The sequence below is a fragment of the Leopardus geoffroyi genome, chromosome B3 (genome assembly GCF_018350155.1).
Source record: "Leopardus geoffroyi isolate Oge1 chromosome B3, O.geoffroyi_Oge1_pat1.0, whole genome shotgun sequence".
Classification (NCBI taxonomy): domain Eukaryota; kingdom Metazoa; phylum Chordata; class Mammalia; order Carnivora; family Felidae; genus Leopardus; species Leopardus geoffroyi.
The window spans coordinates 125,634,256-125,661,796 of NC_059337.1; the positions used below are offsets into that span (position 1 = coordinate 125,634,256).

The following is a 27,541-nucleotide window of genomic DNA, read 5'->3' on the forward strand; positions in this document are numbered from 1 at the left end:
GCAGGCTCTAGGCTCCAAGTTGTCAGCACAGAGCCCAACGCAGGGCTTGAACCCACGAACTGTGAGATCATGACTTGAGCCGAAGTCAGACGCTCAACCAACTGAGCCACTCAGGCACCCCTCAGCTATCATTTTTTAAGCACAGAGATGTGGGGTGTAAAATTCAGCCTTTAGGGCTACACAGCATAGTTCTTAATACTGGCCAAAAACTGAAATCACCTGAAGAGATTTGGAAGCACAGATGCCTAGGTTTTACCACACATTCTGGTGTAATTGGTTTGGGTGTAGCCAGGGCATGGCCATTAAAAAATCTCCCTATGTGAGTCCAGTGTAAAGCAAGAATCAAGAACCGTGGCTGCAGAGTATGTTATTATCAGTCTTTTTGTCCAACAGTCACAGTTGTGTATGAAGAGAATGAAGCCCAAAGTGAACAAACACGTGATTTTTTTTTTTAACATGGCTTTTTAAATTTGGTAAAGCTAGCTGGTGGAGCCAAACCAAAGCCAGCACCTGGATCCCCTTGTTCAAGACTCTTTTTCCTGTGCCCTCCTGGGATTCATATTTGCTGACCTAGCAGCCACGACCAAGGCTTGGACAGGCAATTCCTCTGGCTACTGTGGTTTGTTACTTAGCCCAGGAAAATGGGCTAAGAACACTTCTTAGCTCAGTCTATTACAGGCACAAAATACAGAAGCTAAAATATCTTGCAGCTAAGAAGAGTGCACTTGGGAGAGAAAAGAGGCCACTCAAGACTCAAGAAATAACCTGTAGAAGTTTCAAAAAAGAGTCACCCCAAACAATGGTGTCATTCCTCAGTGAGAACCTGGCTTTACCAATGCAGCAAGGTCACCAATTCAGCGAACTTCCAAATGAGGTCTGAGTGGGAGACACCTTGATGAAAAAAGGCTGGCTGATAAAATGTTATTAAATTCAAAGGACTGGGATTGAAGTTAGGCCATGTATGTTGACCATTTTGCTTCAATACATCTCATGCTTACTCATAAATGGCCTTTTGGTCACATTGGAGAACTCCACAAAGACTTAAAGAGATTTCCAAAATGAATCTTCTGTAATCTGGAGACTGCTGTGCTACGTGACTCTCAGCGTAAGTGTAGCAGCATATTATTTTATAGCTTCGGTCATCAAATCAGCTGCAGAATATCACAGGAATTTAGAGACATTTTCTATTGAAAAGATGGAAACACTAACAAGGGAGCAATAATTTCTATCCCAGATTCTCCCCAGCTCTTGTGTCATTTGCCAAACTACGTTCCTTGAATTTTTTTTCCATGGTAAATTAATGGATGTTACTTTTATTTTATTTTTTTATTGTTTTTATTTTAGAGAGAGAGCACACAACTGGGAGAGAGGGACAGAGGGAGAGAGAGAGAAAATCTTAAGCAGCCTCCATGCTCAGTTTGAAGCCCAATGCAGGGCTCAATCCCACAACCCTGTGATCATGACCTGGGCTGAAATCAAGAGTCAGTCACTCAACCGACTGAGCCACCCAGGCACCCCATGGATGTTATTTTTAAAAAGCTATTCATACCCTTATGAATTTCAACAAAGTGTAATGGCGGACTTCTTGGGTCTTTTACTAGGACAAGCTGAATTATTGGTATCCAAGAGAGGAAGGCAGTATGCAGAGCTTCCCAGGGAGCTCTTGGTTCCAGAAGCCTCTCTCTGGATTGGTGTTCCACAGAACACTTTTGGGGAAATGCTACTCAAGAAGAATCTTTTGATATGTAACTTTGTAGAGTGGCAGATAAATTTAACAAGGTCTATTTTAGAGGCAGTCTATGGAGAATCTAAGAGCCAGTAGAGTTTCAGATCATCTGATGATCTTCTGAAGTTAAACCTATGAAGAGTCTATGTAAGAAGACTCTCTACCTTCTCACCATCTTTCTCCTCTGACCATGTCCTGGGTTCTATAAGAGGCCTGGCTAATGGCAGAGAATTATAAAGTTGGGGGAAATGGATTTCATTTCACGGTTCCCTGAATTATAGTCTTTTGTACTCACTGTAACTATGCCTTTAAACATAGGAAAGAAATCAGTGCACCATTTTCACCATACTTTCTTGACATTTTTATGTGAAATGTTAAAGGTTTTGGGGAGGATTTAACTAATGTGGGAAATATTTAAATGAGAATCGTTTGTTTATTGACTTTTAGAAATCTAGATCAGAGATCAGCAAACATTTTTGGAAAGGGCCAGATGAATATTTCGGGCTTTGTGGGCCATATGATCTCAGTCACAGCTACTCAACTCTGCCATTATAGTGTAACAGCAGCCACATACAGTACATAAAAAAAAAAAAAAAAAAAAAAAAAAAATGAGCCTGTGTTCCAATAAAACTTTATTTACAAAAACAGGTGGCAGGCAAGATTTGACCAGATGGTCGTAGTCTGTGGACCTCTGCTCTAGATGAGGGTACTCAGTGAGGATGACTGTGTGATAAAATATATAGTCTTCCAATTCCTGGTAAAGGTCAAAGGCAAGTATGGGATAAAAAGAAGTATCTGGACAAAAATATTTTAGGATTTGAAAGTTCAGATCCAATCATAATAGAAAACAAAGATCTTTTTTTCCAATTAGTATTTTGAATCCAAATTTGAAATTCCGTTATAAAACAATGTTCTATCTATTCATCATTCTACCCTCAGTTTCTGATTCCTGGCTCATGGAAACTTATTTTTTTTTTTTCAGAGTTAAGCACTTCAGTGAAAGGTATCATATAAATACAAGGTAAAATCAAGATGATGATGGGGCTAAGGCGGTTTAAAAACTACAGGAAGATAAGAGTTGAGCTGCAGATGGAGAAAATAGAGGTCAAGTTTCCATAGTAATAATGAAATAGTATTCACTTTGTGATTTTAACATAGGGCTGTTGCTTCTGGTCTCAATGCTGTGATTTTAAACTAATGTGAACACATCAATATCCTACTATTATTCTGTTTGTGTACAAACATTACACTTAGCATGGTAGCAAATTGCTAAATTCTCCAGAAGTATGTTTGTGTATCTTTAGGTTCTAATTTAAACAATGTGTCATCATCTGAAAGAACAATGATTCCCCATCATCTGCCTCGTGTCAATTTACTGAAATTAGCAGATTTAACTTCATTTAGACCTTTTTTTGGTGGAACCAAAGAATGCAATTGCAGCCAAGTTGGACAAATTTCACATTAAGAACAAGCACAGATGCTTCAGCTGTAGTTGGGTAAAAGTTCGTGAAAATCATGGCAGATGTGTAAAAGCACTTGGTCCTGTGATTTCATATGGAACCAAGCACACTGTCATCACTCAGATGTGAAATTAATGATAATACAAGCATCCCTTGCTCAGCAGAAGTTGAACTGCTCCCAGTTGTAAATTAAGCCACACATTCATTCTTTGGAACCTCTTTTCCATCCTCTCTTTCACACAATCTGGCATAGGGATATGTTACTTAATGTCTGATTCTCGGTGTTGTATTTTCTATTGTCAAACTCAAGTAACTAGCTACTATCTGACAGTAAACATTTGGGCAAGAAAAAAAATACCATGTTGATCTGCTAAGAACATACTGAACAGCTAGTCATTATGAACAGAGAAGTCAACACAATTCATGTGCTAATGAGCCTCACACATTAGTTGATTAGACACAAAACACCACAGTTTGGAGCACTGGGACAAGATGACAATAGAGAAGATTATGGGATTAAGCAAGCTATTATTTTCCATGGAGTATTTGAATGGCTTGTAAGATATGCTCTAAGGCTGGCTTTTACCTCTGTCTATTGAAACCTTGAGCATTTTCTCACCTGTTACTGTTTATAGACAGATCTGATTTCTGCTACCAAAAGGATTTCCATGGAGCAATGAGGGCTGGGCAGGGGTTCCCTTTAATTTTTCCAAATAACCAACTCATAGATGGGGAAACATGTTTCCTTACAGAAGTATTCCCATGAGTCTCACAACATAAACAGGTGCCAGCCCAAATTTCCCCTAAAGGAACTATGGAAATGCAGGCTGAAATTCCATCTTGGAGCTGAAATATATCCAAAAGTTCCCAGAGAGCAAAGCTCCACAGCAACCACAACTTTCCTTGACACAGTGTCAACCTCCTCCCTCTGACATAGGTCACTTCCTCACCTAAACATAATATATAGGGCACCTCTAGCTAGGAGTTACCCAGCAACTGGACATTCATTTATTCATCCATCAAGTTTTTACTGAATGGCTGTTACGTGCCAAGGGTAAGTCCAATGAACAAGGATGTGAGCTATAATATTGTATCTTCCATGCTAAGTTCATCAATTGGATATTCTTCCCCAACTCATTCCTGACCATCCTCATTTTTCTGACTACATTGTTGTTCCTTAACTGTGAGATACACATCATAAGCAGTGTAAAGCATTGAACACACCCGTAGCAGTGTCTGTATCATTTCTAAAGGAAATGTTAGTTCTTTTCCCATAAGCCCTTCACAGTATTTGTATTTAGAAATTTTGGATTTCAAGAAGTCTTTCCTTTCAGCTCTGACTCAAAGACTTTATACTGTCTATTAAGCTCATTTATGTCAACCATATCCTTGCAAAAGGATATCCTTGCAAAAATGATCACATACCCCATCCCTGTAAAGGAATCATTGTCTGGAATAGCTTACTCATGTAGCCTACCAAGGTTTGTGATTGATTTATCCAAGCTTGTTTATAGAATGTGGATTCTAGGAGAATCAGCCTAAATCATGGTGAAGGCATCAGTCTAACCAGACTGACATTCTCAGGTAACATTATGTGATAAATGAGGATAAAAACAAAACAAAACAAACAAACAAACAAAAAAAAAAACCACTTTCCTCTTGGATATTAAGGGTTTTAAAAATCTATGTCCCCATCCCATCCTCTTAGCTTCAAATGGAAAGTGGGATCAGCAATCTGAACCCAAGGTAAAAAGCTTCATGGAATTATCACAATCTGTGATAATAAGGAAGCCCCTCGAAACACCTACACATGGACTAATATTTTCATTTTTTAAATCTTTATTTTTGAGGGAGAGACAGAGTGTGAATAGGGGAGGAGCAGAGAGAGAGAGAGAGATACAGAATCTGAAGCAGGCTCCATGTTCTGAGCTGTCAGCACAGAACCCGACAGGGGGCTCAAACCCATGAACAGTGAGATTGTGACCTGAGCTGGTCAGACGCTTACCGGCTAAGCCACCCAGGCGCCCCTAATAGTTTCATTTTTGAGCAAGCACCTAATTAACTCTCAGAGATAAAGTGCCCAACAGCCCTGCTGGTTTTAGAGAACACAGCCTCCCCCAAGACTCAGTTCATCTCTGTTCAAGCTGGCTGCACCCTCTCTCCATCCTTTCTCCCCTCCTGGACTCTGGCTGGCTTTCCCAGTTTGAAATCTTCTGCGGCGTTTCTGGTAAACTGCAATGCTTATCAACCAGTCTCCTTATCCTTGGGGGCGTATTGAATATCAGATGAAAACACTACAGAATTGGACAAGCAATTATTTAGTTTTACAATAATTTCTAATGATTAGAGCAAGCCGATTTTCACTTGTAGCAGTCTGCAATGAAGAGGAAAAACTGAGATGAGCTCACCGATCCTCACATGAGTCTGGGAACGGAATGTGATCTGCAAGTTGCAGGGTCCAAAGAATACAAAAAGAGATGCCAGCCAGTGCAGCACTCCGCTTAGTTGTCTTTTTACAAAATCATGCTGTTCAGGGTCTTCTCTCTGATTGTTTCTCCAAGATGGTTCTTGCCTGCTCTAGCTATCACTGATCAAAGGAATTTCATGAACACGGAGGGTTGAGGGACAGTCATACAGTGACCACATGAAGCCTGTTATTGACAGCCTTACATGACAGCCATTTAACTAGAAGGCACACGTGACTGCTGCCACATCTTAATCGGGTCTTTGTGTGTGTGTGTGTGTGTGTGTGTGTGTGTGTGTATGAGATTAATTGAACCCCTCCATTTCAGACTTAACAATGTCCTAGAAGCTTAGGATTTTCTCAGTCACTGCCTGAAAAGCCATGTCCTGCCCATACCCTGTGGCATTTGTAAACCAGCTGTCTGTCACTGCCATCAAGAAAATCACATGGCCACCACACCATATGCTGAGTCTTCTTTCATTCTGGATTATTTTTTCCTTAAAGCAATCTCATGTGTCACTAAAAGTTGAACTTCACCCACCTCACAGCTTTTGAAGAGAGCTACATTGATTTTTTTTAATTTTTTAATGTTTATTATTTTGAGAGAGAGAAAGAGAGACAGAGTCTGAGTTGGGGAGGGGCAGAGAGAGAGGGAGACACAGAATCAGAAGCAGGCTCCAGGCTCCAGCTGGTCAGCACAGAGCCTGACAAGGGGCTCAAATCCATGAATTGTGAGATCGCGACCTGAGCCAAAGTTGGATGCTTAACCAACTGAGCCACACAGGCACCCCTGATTTTGTTTTTATTCACTCATTTACACATTCATTGTCTGTAATCTTATCTATATAACCTGCCCCACCCCCAACAAACATGATTGTCAGAGATAATACGTGCCACCTAATTAAATTTTAATTTCAGATAAACTACAACTTTTTAGTATAGGAATGTTTCAAAAGTTACATGGGGAATACTTATGCTAAAAGTTATTCATTGTTTATCTGGGCATCTTGTATTTTTACTTGCTAAACCAGGCAACCCTGCCCCAAAGAAATTCACCACCTTCGCCATGGTCATTCCCTTCCTGATTTAAAATATTTTTAATGTTTATTTTTTGAGAGAGACACAGAAAGAGAGAAACGGTGTGCAAGCAGGGGAGGGGCAGAGAGAGAGGGAGACACAGAATCCAAAGCAGGCTCCAGGCGCTGAGCTGTCAGCACAGAGCCTGACACAGGGCTGGAACTCATGAACTGTGATATCACGACCTGAGCCAAAGTCAGATGCTCAACCGACTGAGCTACCCAGGGACCCCTCCCTCCTGATTTAAGCCCAGGCTTCAGAAGCAAATGGGAATATTGACCAATATTGAGAAAATTTAAATCAGTTGGTACTGAAGTGGATTGAAAACTACAGTCACCACTGATCAGGTACAGGCATACCTCATTTTACCACGCTTCCCTTTATTGTGAGTCACAGATATTGCATTTTACAAATTGAAGGTTTGAATCAACCCTGCATCAAGCAAACTCTACTGGTGCCATTTTTCAACAGCATTTGCTCATTTTGTGTCTGTCACATTTTGGTAATTATCACAATATTTCAAACTTGTTTATTATTATTATATTTAAATTGCTGCAATCTCATGATAAACTTTGAATGGATGAGGAGTTGCTCCTTATGGATGAAGAAAGAAAGTGGTTTCTTGAGTTGGAATCCACACCTGGAGAAGATGCTGTGAAGATTGTTCAAATGATAACTCAAGGATTTAGATTATGACATAAATTTAGTTGAGGCAGGGTTTGAGAAGATTGACCCCAACTTTGAAAGACGTTCTGTGGGTAAAATGCTATCACACAGCATCACATGCTACAGAGAAATAATTCTTGAAGAGAAGAGTCAATCAATGCAGCAAACTTCACTGTTGTCCTAAGAAATTGCCACATTCACTCTGACCTTCAGCAGCCACCACCCCGATCAGTCAGCAGCCATCATCATCAAGGCAAGTCCCTCCACCAACAAAGAGATTATGACTTGCTTAAGTTCAGGTGACCGTTAGCATTTTTTAGCAACAAAGTGTTCAATTAAGATATGTACATTGGGTTTTTAGACATGATGCTATTGTACAATTAAAAGTCTGCAATATGGTCTAAACACAACTTTTATATGCAATGGGAAACCAAAAAATTCACTTGACTCACTTTATTGTGGTGGTCTGGAACCAAATCTGCAGCATCTCTGAGGTATGCCTGTAAATAGGGAATGAGGCAATTTTTATAAAATCTAGATATGCAAACTGGATCCTGAACATGCTCACTTTCAAAGACTTCTGCCGTAATTAATATGTATAAACCTTGCACCACTAAAACCTAGAATGTTTTGAGTGTTTAAGCCAGAAGAAGGTAAGGTGTTTTCCAAATTCTTAGAAACCAGTTAATAGCTAGGGAAACCATGCTCACATTTTATTTTGGAATTTGCGTCAATTCGTTTAACCTCACCTAATTCATTCTCTCTCTCTAGTTACCTGAACAAGAATAAGTACTTGACAGCTATTGACCAAGATGCATTTGGAGGAGTATACAGTGGACCAACCTTGCTGTGAGTAAGACATACAGAAGAATATGTCGGTCTTTATTTTATTTTATTTGGAATAAAGGACAGTCACCAAGAGAAGCGGCTGATGTTTACGGTAGGCCATGTTGTCTTGGCTAAAGACATCCGCAGTAGTCTTCCACCCAGCTGTATAGGCTACTGCTTGGAAGAAAGCTCTTGTTCTTTGACACTCAGGCCACTCCACCGTACTATCCGGATGCCTCCTTAGGAAGCCGCCTTGGTTGGACATTCATGGAGGCCCCCAGTGCAAAAAAAAAACAGGCATCTTTGAGCAGGTGCTGTTTGCAAAATTCTGAGACACAAGGTCTACAAACAGGTGTCAGGCACTCTGTGCAGAGAAAAATGTGTGTAAATGTGCATTGCACAATGCTTGGCATGAAGAAGGAAGAGTATAAATTGTCTGACTCCTATCTAGTAAAATTTACAATCACTGGAAAAGATGAGACATAATTATTTTTAAAAACAGCAGTTTAGAATCTCACCATTGAACATCTGGTCCAGTCCTTGCCAAAGCAGAACACAGCACCCCAGAAGAAGACACAAGGTAATCCATTAGAGGCAAGGATAAATATTAGAGGTTCTATTTATATTTAAGATTTTAAAAATAAGGGGGCGCCTGGGTGGGTCAGTTCATTAAGGATCTGACTTTGGCTCAGGTCATGATCTCACAGTTCATGGGTTCAAGCCCCACGTGAGGCTCTGCGCTGACAGCTCAGAGCCTGGAGCCTGCTTCAAATTGTGGGTCTCCTTCTCTCTCTGCCCCTCCCCGCTAACACTCTGTCTCTCTCTTTCTCTCTCAAAAATAAACATTAAGAAATGTTTTTAAATAAGGACAAATTAAGTTTTGGTACTATATACACAGATGACTGCAGCCCCTCAGGTGTCAGGTAGGGAATGGACGCATTCCCAGGGAACAGTGGGTGATCCACAGTCTTGAGTACTTAACATCGTCACTCTTTCACTTCTAACAATTGTACTTCCTTTTTAGATTGAATGCACCTAGTTAAGTGAATTTATGACCTTATTTTTTTCCTTTTTTAAACTAATGTTTTATTTTTATTTTTGAGAGAGAGAGAGAGAGAGAAAGAGCACGTGAGCAATGGAGGGGCAGGGAGAAGGGGACAGAAGATCTGAAGTGAGCTCTGCGCTGACAACAGAGAGCCCAACTGGGGGCTCAAACTCATGAGTGTGAGGCCATGACCTGAGCTGAAGTTGGACGCTCAATGGGCTGAGCCACCCAGGTGCCCATATGGCCTTATTTTCTTAACACATAGGTGCCATATGAGAGGGCAGAGTGACCCTAAAAATCTACTATACCACATGGGGATTCATTGTTAACTGATGGCAAAGTACTTAAAAGCATTATACATTTTTCTTTCTACAAAAAGTCAAGTGAAAAAAAAATGTGCTGGCCTTTTATGTGATTTTTTTTTAACCTGGAAGATACTTTTAAAAGATGACTTTATAGGGACTCCAGGGTGGCTCAGTCCGTTGAGCCACCTCTTGATTTTGGCTCAAATCATGATTTCACAGTTTGTGGGATCGAGCCCTCTGTCGGGCTCTGATCTGACAGTGAGGAGCCTGCTTTGGATTCTCTCCTTCCGTCTCTCTCTCTGCCCTTCCCCCACTTGTTCTCTCTCCCTCTCCCTCTCTCTCTCAAAATAAAAAAATAAACATTTAAAAAAAGACAACTTTATAACTGCTCCTTCAAGGGGCACCTAGGTGGCTTAGTTGGTTAAGCATCCAACTTCGGCTCAGGTCATGATCTCACAGTTCATGGGTTTGAGCCCCGAGTCGGGCTCTGTGCTGACAGCTTAGAGCCTGGAGCCTGCTTCAGATTTCTGTGTCTCCCTCTTTCTCTGTCCCTCGCCTGTTCATGCTTGTCTCTCTCTTACTCTCAAAAAATAAAAACGTTTTTAAAAAAATTTTAAAGAATTATAACTGCTCCTTCAAGATAAAGTGATATTTCACTAATGAATGTTGTTTCTCTGAAGAAATTTGTGCTTTGGAAATGGCCTTTAGAAACAGGTATTTAAAAACATTTCCAAGTTATGTACTCTTCCTGATGAGAATGGTGAATATCACTTATGAAAATTATGTTTGTTAAAACCAGAAATTGAATTTTATCCTTTTTAAAAATATTTCAAATCAATAATTACAATGGTCTTAAAATCCACGTGTATAAAATATGAAAATGAAACATGCATAGGTTAGTGTGCAAAAACAACTGATGGACATCTGAGAATATGAATTTCAATAAAAAACATGTATTTAGTTCCTGAATTGGATTGAGAGTTGAGAATCTTAACTTAGTGAGTACAGCCATGCCTGCCTTAGTCCATGGGGAACTATCTATCTTTGTGAGGTGACTTTTTCACTGACAGCCACTTAAACCTAGACTGAAACAGAAGCAGACCTCTGAATAGCTATATCAGAAAGGGTTAAACAGCAATTTTCAAAATTAGTGAAGTATGTTTAATTACAGTGCTTTCACTTTAGTGAAATTTTTTTAAAAGATTACTCATTTATTTTCTTCTTATCCTTTTAAAATGTATGTTTAGGGGCGCCTCGGTGGCTCAGTCGGTTAAGCGGCCGACTTCGGCTCAGGTCATGATCTCGCGGTCCGTGAGTTCGAGCCCCACGTCGGGCTCTGTGCTGACAGCTCAGAGCCTGGAGCCTGTTTCAGATTCTGTGTCTCCCTCTCTCTGACCCTCCCCTGTTCATGCTCTGTCTCTCTCTGTCTCAAAAATAAGTTAAAAAAAAACGTTAAAAAAAAATTTAAAAGGTACACTTTAAAAAAAAATAATAAAAATAAAATAAAATAAAATGTATGTTTAGTGTGTTTTATAGTGTATATAACATGGTATTACAGTAATATGTGCATGGAGATCATAAATGTACACAGGGTAAAGGCACATACTCAAACAGTTTTTGCATGTGAATATGTGACCTTGGAAGAATTTAAAGACCAATGATGTAGACTACGACCACTCAAATCGGGGCCACTACAAGGTGAATGGCTAGACCCAGAATGTACATCAAAATACAGCTTCCTTAATGGAGAAAATCTTCCCATAAAAGCAAAGTTGCCCCAACTGAACAGTGTGCTTCATGAAGTCATTGGCTTGCCTTACAGTACAAGCTTCTTACATTTGTCAAGGACTCAGTTGGCCAGTGGGCACCAAGCTTTGAGTAGCACTAGTCTAGATGACAAGAGCCTCCAAATCTCCCTTTGCCTTCTATCTCGGTCCCTCTCAATTCCGTCTTCCCCAAACCTGTGCGTGTTAAAATGCAAATCGGATCTTAACACCAATTCTGGTCTCCTGTACCCCTCAGGATAAAGACCTTGGTGTGGCACGCAAGGCTCCATTATAATCTTCAGCTTTGTCTCTCACACCACTATACACCCCTGACCAATGATCTGTCTGTATTAGCTCTCCTAATACTCCAACCTACTTACATGGCTATGTTAAACTCTTTCTTCGTTCTGCTTGGAAAACCCTACCACAACCTCATCTGTCTGATTAGCACCTACTACCATTTTATCTTTCAACCAAAAACCTCCTCCTCACTGAAGTCGTTCTTGACCCTTATTCTCCTTAGGGAAAGATAACCATTTCTTCTTCTGTACTCTAGCCCCTCTATGTATGCATCTCAAAGCACCAGTAATATGTTTCTGTCTATCTCTCCAAGAGCTCCTAGAGGGCAGGGTTATGCCTGTCTTGTTTCTACAGTTCTACTTCGTTTTACAATGCCTAAAACATAGTACTAGCTTAAAAAATGTTAGCAAAATTAATACGGTATACAATAAATACTTGAATCACACTTCTGTAAATGCTGTAGCCTTTAAATAGCAGTCACATTTTAAAGATATTTCAGTACTTTGTCCTTAAGGGAGAATGTCCATTTATACTTCTTTCTAAGTGGTAAATTAATGTATCTATTTGTTTCTGTTGCTTAAAAGTTGTTTTGATAGTATTGGCAAGATTTTCTTTTTTCAAGACTCTCTGGCCAAGTTAAGAGCGGCTGTGCAACTACTTGACAATGCAATTCCTGCTTCTGGACACAGGCCAGGTTGTGAAAAGTGAGCTAGATTAGGAGCGAGGCCTGGACTTGACTCCTGCTTTCATCACTAATTGTGAGACCCATGTCTCAGTGATCTTATTTGTCAAAGCAGAGTTACTAAAAGTAGTGAAGCTTAAGTAAGAAAATAAACTAAAAGCACTTTGTATATGCTTCACGAATGTTAAGCATTGTGATTACCTTCGCTTCTTCCTGCCTCTTGATACTTCATTATTCTTACCTTTCTAAGCCTTTCTGCTCACTCCTTCCTAATTTTTCTCACTAGAGATCACTGCCCCCAGTATTTCAGTCCCGAGCTCTGGCTCTTTCTCCTCTCTGTCTCTCCTTTGGTTAAATCACTTGTTCTCAAATATTATGACAATATGAGAGAAATTTTCTAATTTCAGGTTTTTCAGAACTTAGCTCTGATTTAGTTATCTCACTTGCCTGAAATTTCTACTCCTTCCCTGTCATTCTGACCCATTTGCATCAGTTTGATTAAATTCTTCCTAATCAACCTCTGAAAATGTACAGTAAACATTTATTGATCATAGGCTAAGCTCAGGACTCTTCGTTAGGAGCTTTTGATGGGGAGGGGGGTTCCTATTTTGACAGGTGGTCAGGGAAAGCCTCTTTGAGAAGGTAACAATTGGGGAAAAATATGACAGTCATAAAGGAACAAGGCATGTGACTACCAGAAAGAAAAGCATTCTAGACAAAGTGCAAAGACCCCCGGGTAAGAACATTCCTGGCATGTTTGAGGAATAGCAAAGAGGCTGTTGTAGCTCAAGAAGAGTAAACTAAATAGGAAAAAGATAGAAGTTGTGGTCAAAAAGATAATGGGGTGGGGAGAGCAACTTGTGGATGGCCTTAAATGTCACTTTAAGGTCTTTTATTTGCTCCTAGATATAGAGGAAGCCATTGGACTCTTTTGCCATGATCTGACCTTTGTTTTAGTAGGGTCACATTGGCTGTTGTGTTGAGAGTAGGATGCCAAGTCTGGGAGCTGGGACACCATTTAGGAATGTATAAAAATAATGTAGGCATGAGGTGATAGCAGCTTGTAACAAGGTAGTAGCAGTGAAGGCAATAAGAAACGGTCAGTTCAGACTATATTTTAAAGGTAAAGCCAATATGATGTGCTGATGGAATGTACATAGGGAATGAGAAAAAGAGAAGAATCAAAGACAACTGCAAGGGTTTTGGCGTGAGCAGCCAGACGAATGGGATCACTACTTCCTGAGAAAAGGAAGACTGTGGGAGGAGTTGGTATAGTGGTGAAGAACAGTCTGAGGTATGTGTGACACATCCAAGCAGACTGTGATAGCTACAGATGGGAAAGTAACACGAGAGATCAGGGCTAGAGATGTATTTGAGATGCTTTGGAATGTAGGTGGTAATGGGAGATGTGATTATGGAGGAAATCTCAATAAATGGCTAGAATGGAGACTTCTGATAACCCTCCCCACCAAGAGAGCTCCAAGAGAAAGTTCTGGAAACAAAATAGATTGATACATTATCTGACAGGATTGGCTGTATGAACAACTATTTTGATAGATGTTTTAGAGAACTTTAGAGCATGTGCAAGACTTAGCAAGAAGTCCATCCAAACAAGGTACATAAATAAGAGAGATGTTTCATAAAGATGTTTCGTAAGGAAATAAAGCTACACAAGAAAGGAAATGAAATCAAAATATGCAGAGTTGTAATAACCAAAATACTAAATATAAGATTAACCAAATATGTCCTAAAACTGTTTCAGGAGATTAGAGGGGGTGTCAGGAGAATTTGTGTGTAGGGTGATAGAAGAGAGCCAAATCCTCATCTTCCCTAGCAGGAAGTCAGTGGGTGAATCAAAAGCCAATAAATCAAAATATATTTACAATTATGGGAAAAAACACCAGTTAAAAGTTAAAAGTAGTTGTTTTCAGGGCATCAGAAAGCGGACTGCAGGGAGGAATTGCACCAGAGCCTGTATAACTAAGCTTCCAGTGTAGTTTGCTTTTTAAAAATAGGTCCACACATTATTTTAATGAAAATTAGGATTTACTTTAAAAAGAAAACCACAAAGCACAGGAAAAGAGGACAATGGATATGGCAGCATTTGAAATGCCAGTAGCAGGAAAGTAAGAAATGAACAAAGAGTTCAATCTCACCCTTCAAATTTCAGGCAGTTGTCTTAAAGAGCATCTAGTAACTACTCATGAATGGCTTTGTAACATCACCATGTACCTCTTGTCTTGAACATTTGTCAAAATCTTTATCACTGTATTTCCCACAGATCTTCTCCCTATTAACCAGATTTTAAGATCCTAAGGAAATCGACAATGTCTTACACTTTCTGTAATTTCCCTGCTTCAAAAGACAAGACAGCAAGTATTCAATAAATATTTGATAAGTTGTAACTGAATACCAAATAGCCATGATTTGGGTGTGAGTTGGTGTTAAAGCCAACTTGGAAAACCTTAACCTCCAACTAAAGAGAAGAAAAATGGCTGGTATATATTTCTGCTTCATAAAGATATTTGAGAAAGAACACAGTCATTTCTAACAGTCAACAAAAACAGTAAATTTTGCCCACTTAGTTTACCATCTTTTCTCAAGGTCATTTCTCAAAAAAGAATCTAATTCAAAACAGGTGCAACATCTAAAGTATGGCCTGTTCTCCACCCTTTCCTATTTTTTAAAGCCTTTTAATATAGTTTGGGAGTTCAATAACATTTATTACTTATTGTTTTTCTAATCAAGACATGCAATCTCATTTTCTATTTTTATGCTTTTCATTTTTGATTATCTTGTTTTCTTTTAATCTTATTTTGAAAGAGAAGCTCTCGGTGTTTATAATCCCAAAGGAAAGAATGCACTGAAATGCAATGCCTTCCATAATAACCAGAGTTCTCTAAGGTCTAAATTATGTAACTTATGTTAATAAGCATTTAACCTACCACTGAAAATGATTATAATAGTCCCAGTTACTATTATAAGTATCTCCCAAGAAGAGAACAGCTCTGTAACAATATCCTTGAGTCTGTGTAACATGCCTCAACAAAAATAAACTTTTGTTGCTATTAGCTGATCAAATGAATTATTTAAAAATCTAAAGATCAAGGCACTGCCATCTGGGTTTACAGAAGAATAAGCACCTTATGTTCTTATCTTTTACTCAATGATCTTCACAAAATCATACTATTAGATGGCTGAAAAATTGTGGCACAGTTCTTTTGGGCATATCTGAGGTCCACTGGTGTGTTCAATGCATAATTTTCTAGGTATGAGCCTGGACAAATTTATTTTTTTATTGAGATATAATTTCCATACAATAACATGCAGTTTTCAAGTATACAATTTGATAAGTTTGGGCAAAATTATGTTATCCTATCTTAGTCAAGGCTTCAAACATTTTCATCAACCAGAAAATTCCCTCATGCTCCACCTTCCGTATACAACCACATATCTATGTATTTTTCTAATGTAAAAGTCTAGGAGTAAAATTGTTAGGTCACAGGACAGATGTACATTTAACTTCATAGGAAATAATGCCTCCCAAAAATCCCATTTTCTACTCAAACCAGAGAGGTATGAAAGTTTGATATTTGTTTACCCATTATATTGTCAGTCTTTTTGATTTAGCCATTCTAGTTGCTATAAAGTCATTTCTCATTATGGTTTACTCTGTTTTCCCTGATTATTAATGATGTTGAGTACCTTTTCATGTACCTCATAACCATTTGTATATTTTCTTTTGTCAGGTGTCTGTTCAAATATCTTACCTTATTTGATTAGATTGTTTGTCTTTTTGTTGTTGAGTTGCAATCCTGAGTACATTTTAGTCCTAAATGAAATCAGCTTTAGTCCTGACCCCCAGGCCATCACCATCCATAGTTGAACCTCTCCTTTTCTCTTTCCTTTCTAAGGAGAAATAGCTAATCTGAAGCAAACTTGTAGGAGTGCCTGGGTGACTCAGTTGGTTAAGCGTCCAACTTTGGCTTAGGTCATGATCTCCCGGTTCATGGGTTCAAGCCCTGCGTCAGCACAGCCCTCTGTGCTGACACATCAGTGCCTGAAGCCTGTTGCGGATTCTGTGTCTCCCTCTCTCTGTGCCCCTCCCCTGCTCATGCTCTGTCTCTCAAAAATAAATACACATTAAAAAAAATTTTTTTAAGAAAATGAAGCAAACTTCTGCAAGGTGTTCATTTACTCACTTATTCTACATTTTACTGAGCACCTACTGAACTCCATGAATGTTATAAGGATAAGACATAACTTCTGCTTTTAAAGAGGTTACAGCCAAATTTAGGAGAAATGTGAGTAAATAACTGTAAGTTTGATGTCAAAAGAGCCATGACAGATATTTAGAGAATCAAGATACCATTTCTAGGTAGGGTGACCAGCAAAGGCCTCATTAAAGAAGATGGTATTTGATGGGCTTCAGATAAGGGGTAGAATTGCAACAGACAGAGATGGAGAAAGAACAAAGGCAATTCTACTGAAAAACATAGGATGTGTTCAAAGAATAGTAACAATAACAGCAACAAAACATAATTTGGGGCAAAGGATGGTGTTGGAAAAGTGTATTGTGTTGAAATCATATTGTGAGGAACATGACCTGACTCAGCAGGTCAAGGATGGCCCACTGAAGAATTACTATGGAAATGTTAGTAATAGTTATATAACCCATTACAGTTTGTGGCCCTTTTCAACTCACCCCCATGCCTTCTTCCTTTCACCTTCACCCACCCTTGGCCCTGACACTATTAGTCTTGGATACCTCTGTCCCAACAACTGTGCTGTGACTGCTCATCTATATCTCCTGGCTATTTGGCAGGCACTGGACCTCCAAAGAGAGGGACAAGATCAAATCCAAAGACCTAATCAGCCTGGCACTCCTTGTCTTCCTTTCTGTGTTTGTCAAACAGAGCCTTTGGGGCAGCTCTCTTGGACAGGAAGGGAACCTCCTAGGGGTGGAAAACCAGAGGAGGTTTGTCTGCTAGGCTGCTCTGCTCACTGGAGTGATAAATGAGTTGCAAAGGTAAACATACTCTTACAGTTTCTGGCTCGGGCATCAAGCCATCAAGCCAGCAGACCTTTGCCAAGGGATCCAAGTTGTTGGGGAAGCAACCGAAGTGGGTCATCCCTCCTAAGACACACACCTGTGTCTCCAGAGGCAAGGAGATGGCTTGTGACCATTTTGTTCAGTCCTTGAGAGCTACAAGGAAGGTCACAGAAGAATTTGAAGAGAAAGAGTAGATAGAAACCTTTCCATAATTGTGTGCATGCTGGCTTCTTGAAGTAGGATGGCCTACTTCAGTCCTAGGAATCTTCAGACGGGAAGACTCGTGTCAACAATTCACGAGAGTTGGATAACAAAAAAATCCAAATTTATTGATCAGTAGCATCTCTTACTACCATAGCCACTGATATGAGAAAACAGAGCTAATACTTTAAGTCACAGCAATCTATCATGGTAGGGTTACTTTTTATAACTAATGAGAAAACATTGCAGAGAATTCCTAAACTAGAGGGCTGACTCTTGGTGGGAGAGAGGTGATGGAGTTATTACAAAGGTCCTCAAAATCATATGAACCTTTGCATTTCTTCAACTGACTAAAATTTCAACTACTATCATCCTCAAAAGTTTTTTACTTTAACTGAAAGAGAAGTTCTCCAAAGCACCAGGAGCCAGTGTCCTGGAGCAATGGCCTCAAATGATCATGCGTTTTCCACCAGGGGATTCAGTCTGAATAAATGTTCTCATATCTATGCCAATATGGACAGTAAACTGGGATGACCTTTCACCTATAAAAATGAATAATTCACAACCCCATTAACTGTTTCTTGTAACATGGTTTTGCTAAAATTAGTTCTTTAAGTAAGGGCTTTTTACTTTGATCAAAACTGATAGAACATAAAAGAATATTTGCTGAGTCTGAATTCTAGGAAAACAATGCTTGCAAAATGTTCTAAAACATATAAATTCCGAACAATTTTATTAACTAATCACTGCTCTTTAGTCAGGAGTCCTCAAAAGTAACGAATCTTAGAACAGAAAGTCAGAGCACATCTTCTTTGCAATTTTAAGTATAAACAATCTACCTTTAAGTAAGCGCCTACTAGGCTGTCTGCTAAATATTCTGTATAAATTATTTTATTTCATCCTATCGATCCCAGAGGATTCTGACCCCTCCAACACTACTCCTCTCAGAGTTTTTGGTGATTTCACCCACATAAAGTCTCAATTAGTCACGGGGTGAAAAAAAGATTGCATAGAGCCAAATAGACGAGGCAAAAATCATTATTTTATAGCACGTTTTACTCATGATTTTACAATTAACTAGAAGATGCTGACAACAGACTTACTGATAGGAGGGATAAATTAACCTAGGATTAAAATTTTCAACAAATAACCCACAAACATAAACACATGAAACAGTTTTTGGTGTGCACAATTAGGCACTCAGTTCTTCCCAAGTAAGTATAGATGAATGCTAAATTCTTTGACTCTTCTGAGATTTTTACTCTTGCGACAGGAAATAAGGGTTATCATTCTGACACACTATTTCTGCCAAGTCACTGAAATCCACTTTGTTCATTATGTTCTGTTTCTGAGTCTAAAGGAAATAAACACCTTAAAAGAAAGTGGACTTTTCACATCTCACCAGTAGCATTGAGGTCCTTTAGCCACTGTGGTGATGGTCATTTCGTATGTGTTTTGGGGAGGAGAGGGAGAGGATTCAACACTAAGGACAAGGATAGGTTTTTATTTCAGTATCTGAATATTGGCAATAAATTGCCATCATTTCCTCTTGTCATTGTGTGGTGGAGAGCTGACCATACTGACTTATAGTATATGGGTAGTTTGTCTTTGAAGGATCCATTATGCTTATATGGTAAGTTCCATGGGATTTCATAGGTCACAGAAGCAAAAGGCTTAAAAGAAATATAATTATACAAACTTGAGAGATAGAGGAAAGGTTAACAGTGATTTCTGAGTTACAAAGCAATTATATTTTTGAGCTTCAGCTGTGTTCTCTGTTCTTTACAGATAGTATATCACCTTTACCCTTTTTAACTATTCAGTGGCAGGTGTTATTATCCCTATTTAACAAAGAGAAACTGAGGTGCAGAGATATTAGGTAAGTCCCCAAGGTCATCTGGCCATAAGCGATGGTGCTAGAATGCAAACCAGCACTAACTAACCCAGAAACACCGTCTCTTCCTAGGGGCACAAAGGGCCACAAAGTGAGCTCCTTTTACATATGATTGTTCTTGCACCTGTTGTAATTCTCCAACTTTCCTAGATCATTTTCTTCAATTTCTGCTTCAAATGCTCCAGTCCTTACAAATAGCAAAGGCTTTGCTGAAACAGCTGCCTATCCATGATCTGTTCTTTGATTCCACCTCCTACTTCTTTCCTACTCAACACTCCACACCAGCCACACTGAACACATCCCCCTCCAACATGTTGCCACCTAGGGGTTGTGCACTAACTGTCTTCTCTACACAGATGGCTTTTCCCCCAGGTATCCGTGGGACTTGCTCCTTCACCTCCTTCAATTTTTGCTTAAATGTAATCTTCTCATCAAGGTCTTCCCTGAACACCCTATTTAAATTTGCAAGCTGCACACATTGCACTTCCTTCCTGTATGTTTCTCCTGCATGCTTATCACTATCACCATCTGGATGTCTAATAGGCATCTCAAACTCAACCTGTCCAAAACTGAACCCGTGATCTTTCCCTCCATACCTGCCTCACTTCCCCATTTCAGGAAATGGAAAGTCTATTTTTTAGTTGCAGACCATAAATCTCAGAATCATTCTTTTTTTAACCTTTTGTTTAAATTTTCTTTAATGTTTATTTATTTTTGAGAGAGACAGAGATAGAGCATGAGTGGGGGATGGGCAGACAGAGAGAGGGAGACACAGAATCTGAAGCAGGCTCCAGGCTCCGAGTGCCTGGATGTAAGAGCCTGAGGTAAGGCTCAAACTCATGAACCACAAGATCATGACCTAAACCTAAGTCAGATGCTTAGCCACCCAGGCACGCCTCTCAGAGTCATTCTTGACTCCCCTCTTTCCCACCCATATCCAATGCATGAGAAAGTTCCATTGGCTCTACCTTTTCAATCTGTAGAAACTCCAACCATTCTCAGCAGTTCCAGTGCTACCACTCTGGTCCAAGGCACCTTCCTTGGACCTTGGTCTTCTTGTTTCTACCCTTTGCTCTCTTTGGTTTACTTTCGAAGCAGTATCCAGATTGGTCCTTTGAAATCCTTGGTCAGATTATACCATTCCTCTGAAGACTTCTGATCTCACTCTGATAAAAGACAAAGTCCTTCTGATGGCCTACAGCCTTGTAGGAATATGATCTAGCTCCCCGTTACCTCTCTGATTTCACCCACATTTTCGACTCCCCCACTGTCTCAGCTCCAGCCACACTGGCCTCCTTGCTTCCTCAAACATAGCAGGGCCTATGACACTAGTCTCCCAGCCTGCACTGTTCTTGCCTCAGGCATCAACATGTTTCTCTCTCTCCCTCACCTCCATTGGACCTCTGCTCAACTATCTCCTCCATGAGGCCTTCCCTGACACCCTCCCCAATTGTGACCCCATTCTTAAGCTCTTCCTTTCCTCTTCTCTGTCTTCCTCTTTCCCATAGTACTTATTATTATTATCAAATATACGATGTTTTTTTTTTAATGCTTATTTATTTTTTTGAGAGAAAGAGAGAGACAGAGCATGAGCAGGGGAGGGGCAGAGAGAGAGGGAGACACAGAATCTGAAGCAGGCTCCAGGCTCTGAGCTGCCAGCACAGAGCCTGAGGCCGGGCTCGAACTCACAAGCCATGAGATCATGACCTGAGCTGAAGTCAGATGCTCAACCAACTGAGCCACCCAGGTGCCCCAAATATACTGTGTTTTACTTATTTTTTTAATTGTCCCTCTCTCTCCACTAGAATATAAGCATTAGAGGAACAAGAATTTCTTCCCATTTACTTTACTGCTAGAGCCCTAGCTGCTTGTATCATATAGATCAATACATAAAAAGCAATCAATAAATATTTGTTGAATAAATGCATATCATGTTTTAAAATGCTCATAATCAATCAGGCTCACTCTTGAACATATAGCTTTTAAGCCCTTAAGCTTTTAAGCCCTTTCTGAGTCAGTATTAATAAATTAAACTGCCTTTTAAATGGTAAATTAATCTTCTTTCTGTTTTAGATGCATTTCATCTACCAATTTGCAGATGTGACTATACATTTTTAATGGGTCAGCTTCCACCTATTGACCTTTAGGAAAAGCCCACATTTATTACAAGCAAACATTAAAGAGACTTGAAATTGCTGCTGAAACACTGGCAGGCTAATTAGTGCTTATTTAATTTACAACTGGGGGCGCCTGGATGGCTCAGTCGGTTAAACATCCAACTTCGTTTCAGGTCGTGATCTCATGGTTGGTGGGTTGGAGCCCCATGTCAGCTGTGCTGACAGCTTGGAGCCTGGAGCCTGCTTTGGATTCTGTGTCTCCTTCTCTCTCTGCCCCTCCCCAGCTGGCACTCTGTCTCTCTCTAGAAATTAAATAAACACTAAAAAAATTTTTTCGTTTACAATTGAATTCATCAAAGGTTCATCTTAAATAACAATGACAATGCATATCACAAAAATGGAAATTATTTCCATGTTTGGGGATGTTAGAATACATAATTGCTTGAGGAGAAATTTATTCTTCTGATGAGACCGAATATCAATTGGGTCTTTTTTTTTTTTTTTCCTGGCATCATTAAAATTCCATGATATTCTTGCCCTGTATATAACCCTGCAGGTCTCACTCTTTCCAAATTCATGTCCTGTTACTTTCATTAGACACATAACTTGAGGTGGTTCCCATGACCTAGACAATTAGATTTCCTACTGTCTGCCAGGCTTAGCTCCGCTGCATTGTTTTGTGAGTAAATACTTGCTAGAGACAAATTCTCAGGAAGCTTGGTACCCAACACTTAATGAGCTCTTTGTGGAAAGTGCCAAAGTCACTAAGAGAGAGGGCAGCCCTCCAGCCTGTAGGTCTCCATCCATTTGGCTACACTCACAAATCATTTTGGGCCCCTTTAGTGCTGATAGCTGCTCTCCATATTCTCTCACTCCAAAAACAAAATGTTTAAATCTTGCTATTAGGTGAATGAGGAAAGATACAGCTTCAAATACTTAAAATGATCCCTGCCTTGTTGAGTTTGGGGATTTTGTCAGACTGAGGCTCGTTCTCTCCATCAACACCAGAGATGGGAATCTGCCTAGTTGTCTAGTTGTCTGGCTGACTCAACACTCAACAAGTATCTGTTCTAAGCTCTTGCACAGATCTACATATTAAATGGAGTAATGACTAAGAGTTAAGGTGATAAATTCAACCTAAGCTTTTATTTCCTCTCCCTCTTGAGAGGCCCCTAAAATGATGGGAATGGCATTTCGATATACATAAATCCACAAGGACGGAGAGGACAGATGAGAGTGTGTGGGTGGTCTGGTGAGCTACAGAATTCTGAATGAGAAAAGGCAGAAGAGAAGGAGACAAACATGAGTACTCAAAGGAAGCACACCTGAGGAGGCAGCTGCCTTGCTTTGCAGAACCTCTGAAGGGTGTGGGATTTGGAGGTGATGGGGGTGGCAAGTGGCAGAGTGAAACGTGGGGCTATAAACAGAAGGATTTATTGAAGGTCTGTATCTGGAAATGTTAACCCACCGCCCTATTCATGTAAAATGCCAGCAGCCAAGAGTGCCTTCCCTCTAGGCTAGAAATGTGAAGTCTCTTTTCTGAAGAAGTTGACAAATTCTAAAACAAACAAACAAAAAACCTCCATATTCTGGCATTTTTAGGATACAACAGCGTATAGGCCACACAATTGTCCTAAAGCAGACTCTCACCAGTGGATAAGCTCCCAATTAGATTTTCAGTGCCTTGTTTTTAAGCATGAGCATGCAACCTAGGATCACCAGCCAAAGAACGTTTGTAACTTGAAAGATCAAAACCAAGATAAACAAGTGGGGTGGAAATAAGCCTGGAGGAGCCAAACACATTGAAGAGAACAGGAGAGAACTTTCAACAAAGCAACCATTAGTGACCTGAGATAAATCTGAGAAGACATGTCTCATTGCAAGGTGACAATAATGATAATAGATATTTATTCAGAACACACTGTCAGCTATTGTTCAACAAACCCAACATAAAGAAACTGAGGCACAAAAAGGTTAAGTGACTGGTAGTAAGTATAGAAGCCAGGATTCAAATCCAGATAGTCTGAATTTAAAAGCCATTCTTCTAAACATTCTAAACATAGTGTGCTTCCTCAAATACACTATAAAAAAGGAAAACATGAAAGCTCTTCTTAAAATGTGTCCTTGTATTTGACAAATACATAGTCACAACTTTCTGTCTTTCAAGCACCAGTCTAAGTGCCAAAAATACAGCAATGAACAGAATAGGCAGAGTCCCAGCTTTCATCAAACTAAAACTAAAAATTCAAAGCCAGGCACAGGAAGACAAATCCTGCATGATCTCATGTATATGTGGAATCTAAAAAAGTTGAACTCATAGTAAGAGAGTAGATTGGTGGTTGCCAGGGATTGAAGGATGGGGAAATAGGGAAATATTGGTCAAAGGGTACAAAGTTTCAGTTATGAAGGATGTATTAAGGTCTGAGGACCTGATGTACACCAGAGTGACTACAGTTGATAATACCATTTTGTATATTTGAAATTTACTAAGAGAGTAGATCTTAAATATTCTCCCCATTAAAAAAAAATTGTGTGAGGTGATGGATATGTTAATTGGTTGAAGTGTGGTAATTATTTCAAAATGTACACATATATCAAAACACCACATTATATACCATAACTCTATACAATTTTTATTTGTCAATTATACCTCAATAAAGCTGGAAACAAAAGTTTAAGTTTTATTTATTTATTTTAAGAAAGATAGAGAGAGAGAACAAATGTGAACGGGAAAAGAGTAGAGAGAGATAGAATCCCAAGCAGGCTCCTCACTGTTAGCACAGAGCCTAATGTGGGGATTGAACTCATGAACCGTGAGATCATGACCTGAGCTGAAATCAAGAGTCCAACACTTAACTGACTGAGCCACCCAAACGCCCCTGGAAACAAAATTTTTTAATTAATTCTTTAAATTAAGTAGAAGAGATGGATGATATGGTCAAAGAATTCTACCATTAGATTCAATAAAAAATAATAGGAGAAATTACAAGAAAAAATGGGAATAAGTCTGATGAATATAGGAAGTTCCTTTTTCACTTCCTAGGAATTACAGAGAGGGAACAAAGAAAATACGAGGAGTAAGTTATCCTGGAAACAATACCAAAAATCGTCCTACAGCTGAAGAACATAGCCCTCCGGATTGAAGGCTCCACCCCCACCCTCAGTGGCCAGCACAATAAGTGCAAAAAGATCCATATCAAGGGTTACCTTCGTGAAACCTCACACCGGGAACAAAGAGAGTGCCGTATAATCATTTCACAAAATATACATGTATCAGATCATCATGTTGTATACCTTAAACTTACATATGTTATACATCAATTATATCTCAGTAAAACTGGAAATTAAAGAGAGAGAGAGAGAGCCATAAAAGCTACCAGAGAGTAAAAACCAGTCAATGACCAAAGAATAAGAAACTAAATCTCATCTTTCTTACCAAAAGCAACAATGAGTGATAGAATTCAGTAGAGTAAAGCCTTTAGAATTCTGAAGAAAAACTATTTACAACATGAAATTTTATAGCCAGGTGAAGTATCAACTGAATATAAGGATAGGGAAAAAAAGCCATTTTCAGACATGCAAGAATGCATAAAATATCTCTTTCATATATAGCCTTTCTAAGAAATTACTCAAACATTTCCTCCAATGAAAGGGAAAAAATCAAGAACACTACACAGGATTTAGGAAGAAATTTCCACTGGGGACAAGGAGCAGTCTTCTAAGAAGCTAGAATTGTATACAATTCTTTGGAGGAACCATGGCTTCAAGCTGGAAAGCAATACATTGAGATCCAAGTTTTAGAAAGAACATTCTGTCTTTAAGTCTGAAAGTGGGATTAGTAGAAGGTTTCCAAGACCAGGCAGAAAGTTTTTGCACACCTCAGGTGAAATGTAATTCAGACCTAAACTAAGGTGGTTGTAATGAGAACCAGGAGACTGTAAATGGCTAAAGACTTATAAACAACTGAGCTATCCTCTGATGAGGGGTATAGCTCAATTGCATCTTAGTATAGACATTCATGGCATAAATGTAGGGCAAGAGCAGAAGAGACTCCATGAGAACACAAGCCCCACAAGATGGTAGACAGAAAATAGGAAATGAACACCAGTAGGCTTGGAGGGAAGAATCAGGAATTCTTTGAGTGGAGAGTCAGTGTTACAACCGTGTTCAGGTATAAAGGAACTACCTTCCTTTCTGTTAGCAACCAGATTATATCTGATTAAAACTGTAGCTCTCTGCAAGAGGGGTTAAATTCCCAATAACGAGAAAAAGCAGTCAGTCCTCTTGCTTGACTCTATAAAGTACCAAAGTAGCATGAGTGAAGCGACCTACATCAGGAAAGGGCAGCAGCTCAGGAGCACTTTAGGTAACAGTAGGCCTAATGGATAGTTAGAGCTTCATCAAGTGGCTCTTGACAGCAGGGAGTCAGATGGTTCCAATAGATTCTCATTTGGGCTGTAAGTGGCCTTAGGTGCCTGAGATGAGTGCATAGGCCAGATCTGTAGGACATTAAAGAGCATGGCAGGAAGAGTCAATGTTATTCATGGTACATTGGGAAGTCACTGAAAGGTTATTCAACCCATATGTTATGACTCAACCCATATGTGATGACTACTTTGGCTGCTATGTGAAGGATGGACTGGAACGGAGGAAGGGTAGACAAGAAAGCTATTGTACCAACAGATGGCATTAGCTTAGACTAGAGAGTTTAAACTGGAGATGGAAATACATGGATTCAAAAGTTTTTTGGATGTTTGTTTTGTTTTGTTCTGCTAGATTTAATGGAAAAGAGTACGTTGGGTGGGGATGGGGAATCAAAAGCTAAGTGTAGGATGGACCTGTTAAATTGAAGTTGCCTATGAGGCATCCAGGATGAGATATCAAATAAGCAGTTGGATATGTAAGTCAAGATCTGGCCTGGAGCTATATTTTCTGGGTTCCTTGCTTCTGACTCAAGATAAACTCCAAATTGGACAAGAAGGGAATTGACATTTATTGAACACCTACTATATGCCATGTACCCATTATGTTACAGATGTTTCTATCATAAGTTTTACACATTTCCCAACACCTGCTTTTCTCCATGCATGTCCAAGCACCCTCCCAACTCAGCCCCTCTGAGACCCAATTGGTGGCCATCTTAGATATGCTTGGGTTGCAGACACTCAGACACAGCATGGAATCAGTTTCTCCCCAACAGATTCCTAATGAGTCCCTGGAGGGTTACTGCGCCTGGATGTATATTCAAAGACTCCAGAGACCTGATTGATGATAAGGAGTAGAGAAGAGTTCCTGGAGCACTGAACCTGAACTCTAGATCCAAATTATAGTTACCCTTGTTTGCTGAGTCTCTTTGGATATAACATGCCTCATTTCTTTGTCTTCGATTTAATTTCCATCTGCTTCATAAAAATGTTCTGAGAATTGAGGTAGATTCTAAATTACCTAGAGAGCATCTTAAGTAATGCAGATTCCTCCCGTTGGTTTGGGGTATGGCTCAGGAGTCTGTATTGCATGTAATTCTGATGCTGGTCCACGCTAGTGCCTGGACAAGAAACACTGATTTACAGAATGGCAAATTGGTAGTTTTCACCAAATATCTGCCTCAATCCTATCCTCACCACATGGATTACTATAGCAGTTTGTTTGTTTTTTAACTAAGTCCCAAATTCTTTGACACTCCTCCAATTGTGAGATGGGTTCTATGTTCCCCACCTTTCAATCTACTAGTTCTCTTGGGACACCCCAGATGCTTCCTCTCAAAATGCTCCATCTCAGAACCTGACTGCCCTGATGTGAGAAGCCCAAGCCCCATGGAGAAGCCATGTTAACAGTCCAGCTGAGCTGAGCTTTGAGTCGTCTCAGCCCTGGCCCAGGCATGTAAGTGAAGGAATCTGCATATAATACCAGCCCCCATCACTGACTTGCCCCGGCAAGTCTTCCTAGCTGAGCCCCAG

The 27,541-nt window shown here is 39.7% G+C and overlaps 1 protein-coding gene across 6 annotated transcripts in view; it reads left to right on the top strand.

Moving 5' to 3' along the window:
• TSHR (thyroid stimulating hormone receptor) overlaps positions 1-27,541 on the top strand; it is a 160,582-nt gene that overhangs the window by 126,310 nt on the left and 6,731 nt on the right. For 4 of the 6 annotated variants that reach the window (XM_045451759.1, XM_045451761.1, XM_045451763.1 and 1 more), the window contains 2 exons: positions 2,709-2,729; positions 8,165-8,242. In XM_045451759.1, the coding sequence (XP_045307715.1) occupies positions 2,709-2,729; positions 8,165-8,242 (99 nt within the window). The remainder of the gene's footprint in view (positions 1-2,708; positions 2,730-8,164; positions 8,243-27,541) is intronic. The other 2 variants (XM_045451760.1, XM_045451762.1) reach the window with 1 other exon arrangement.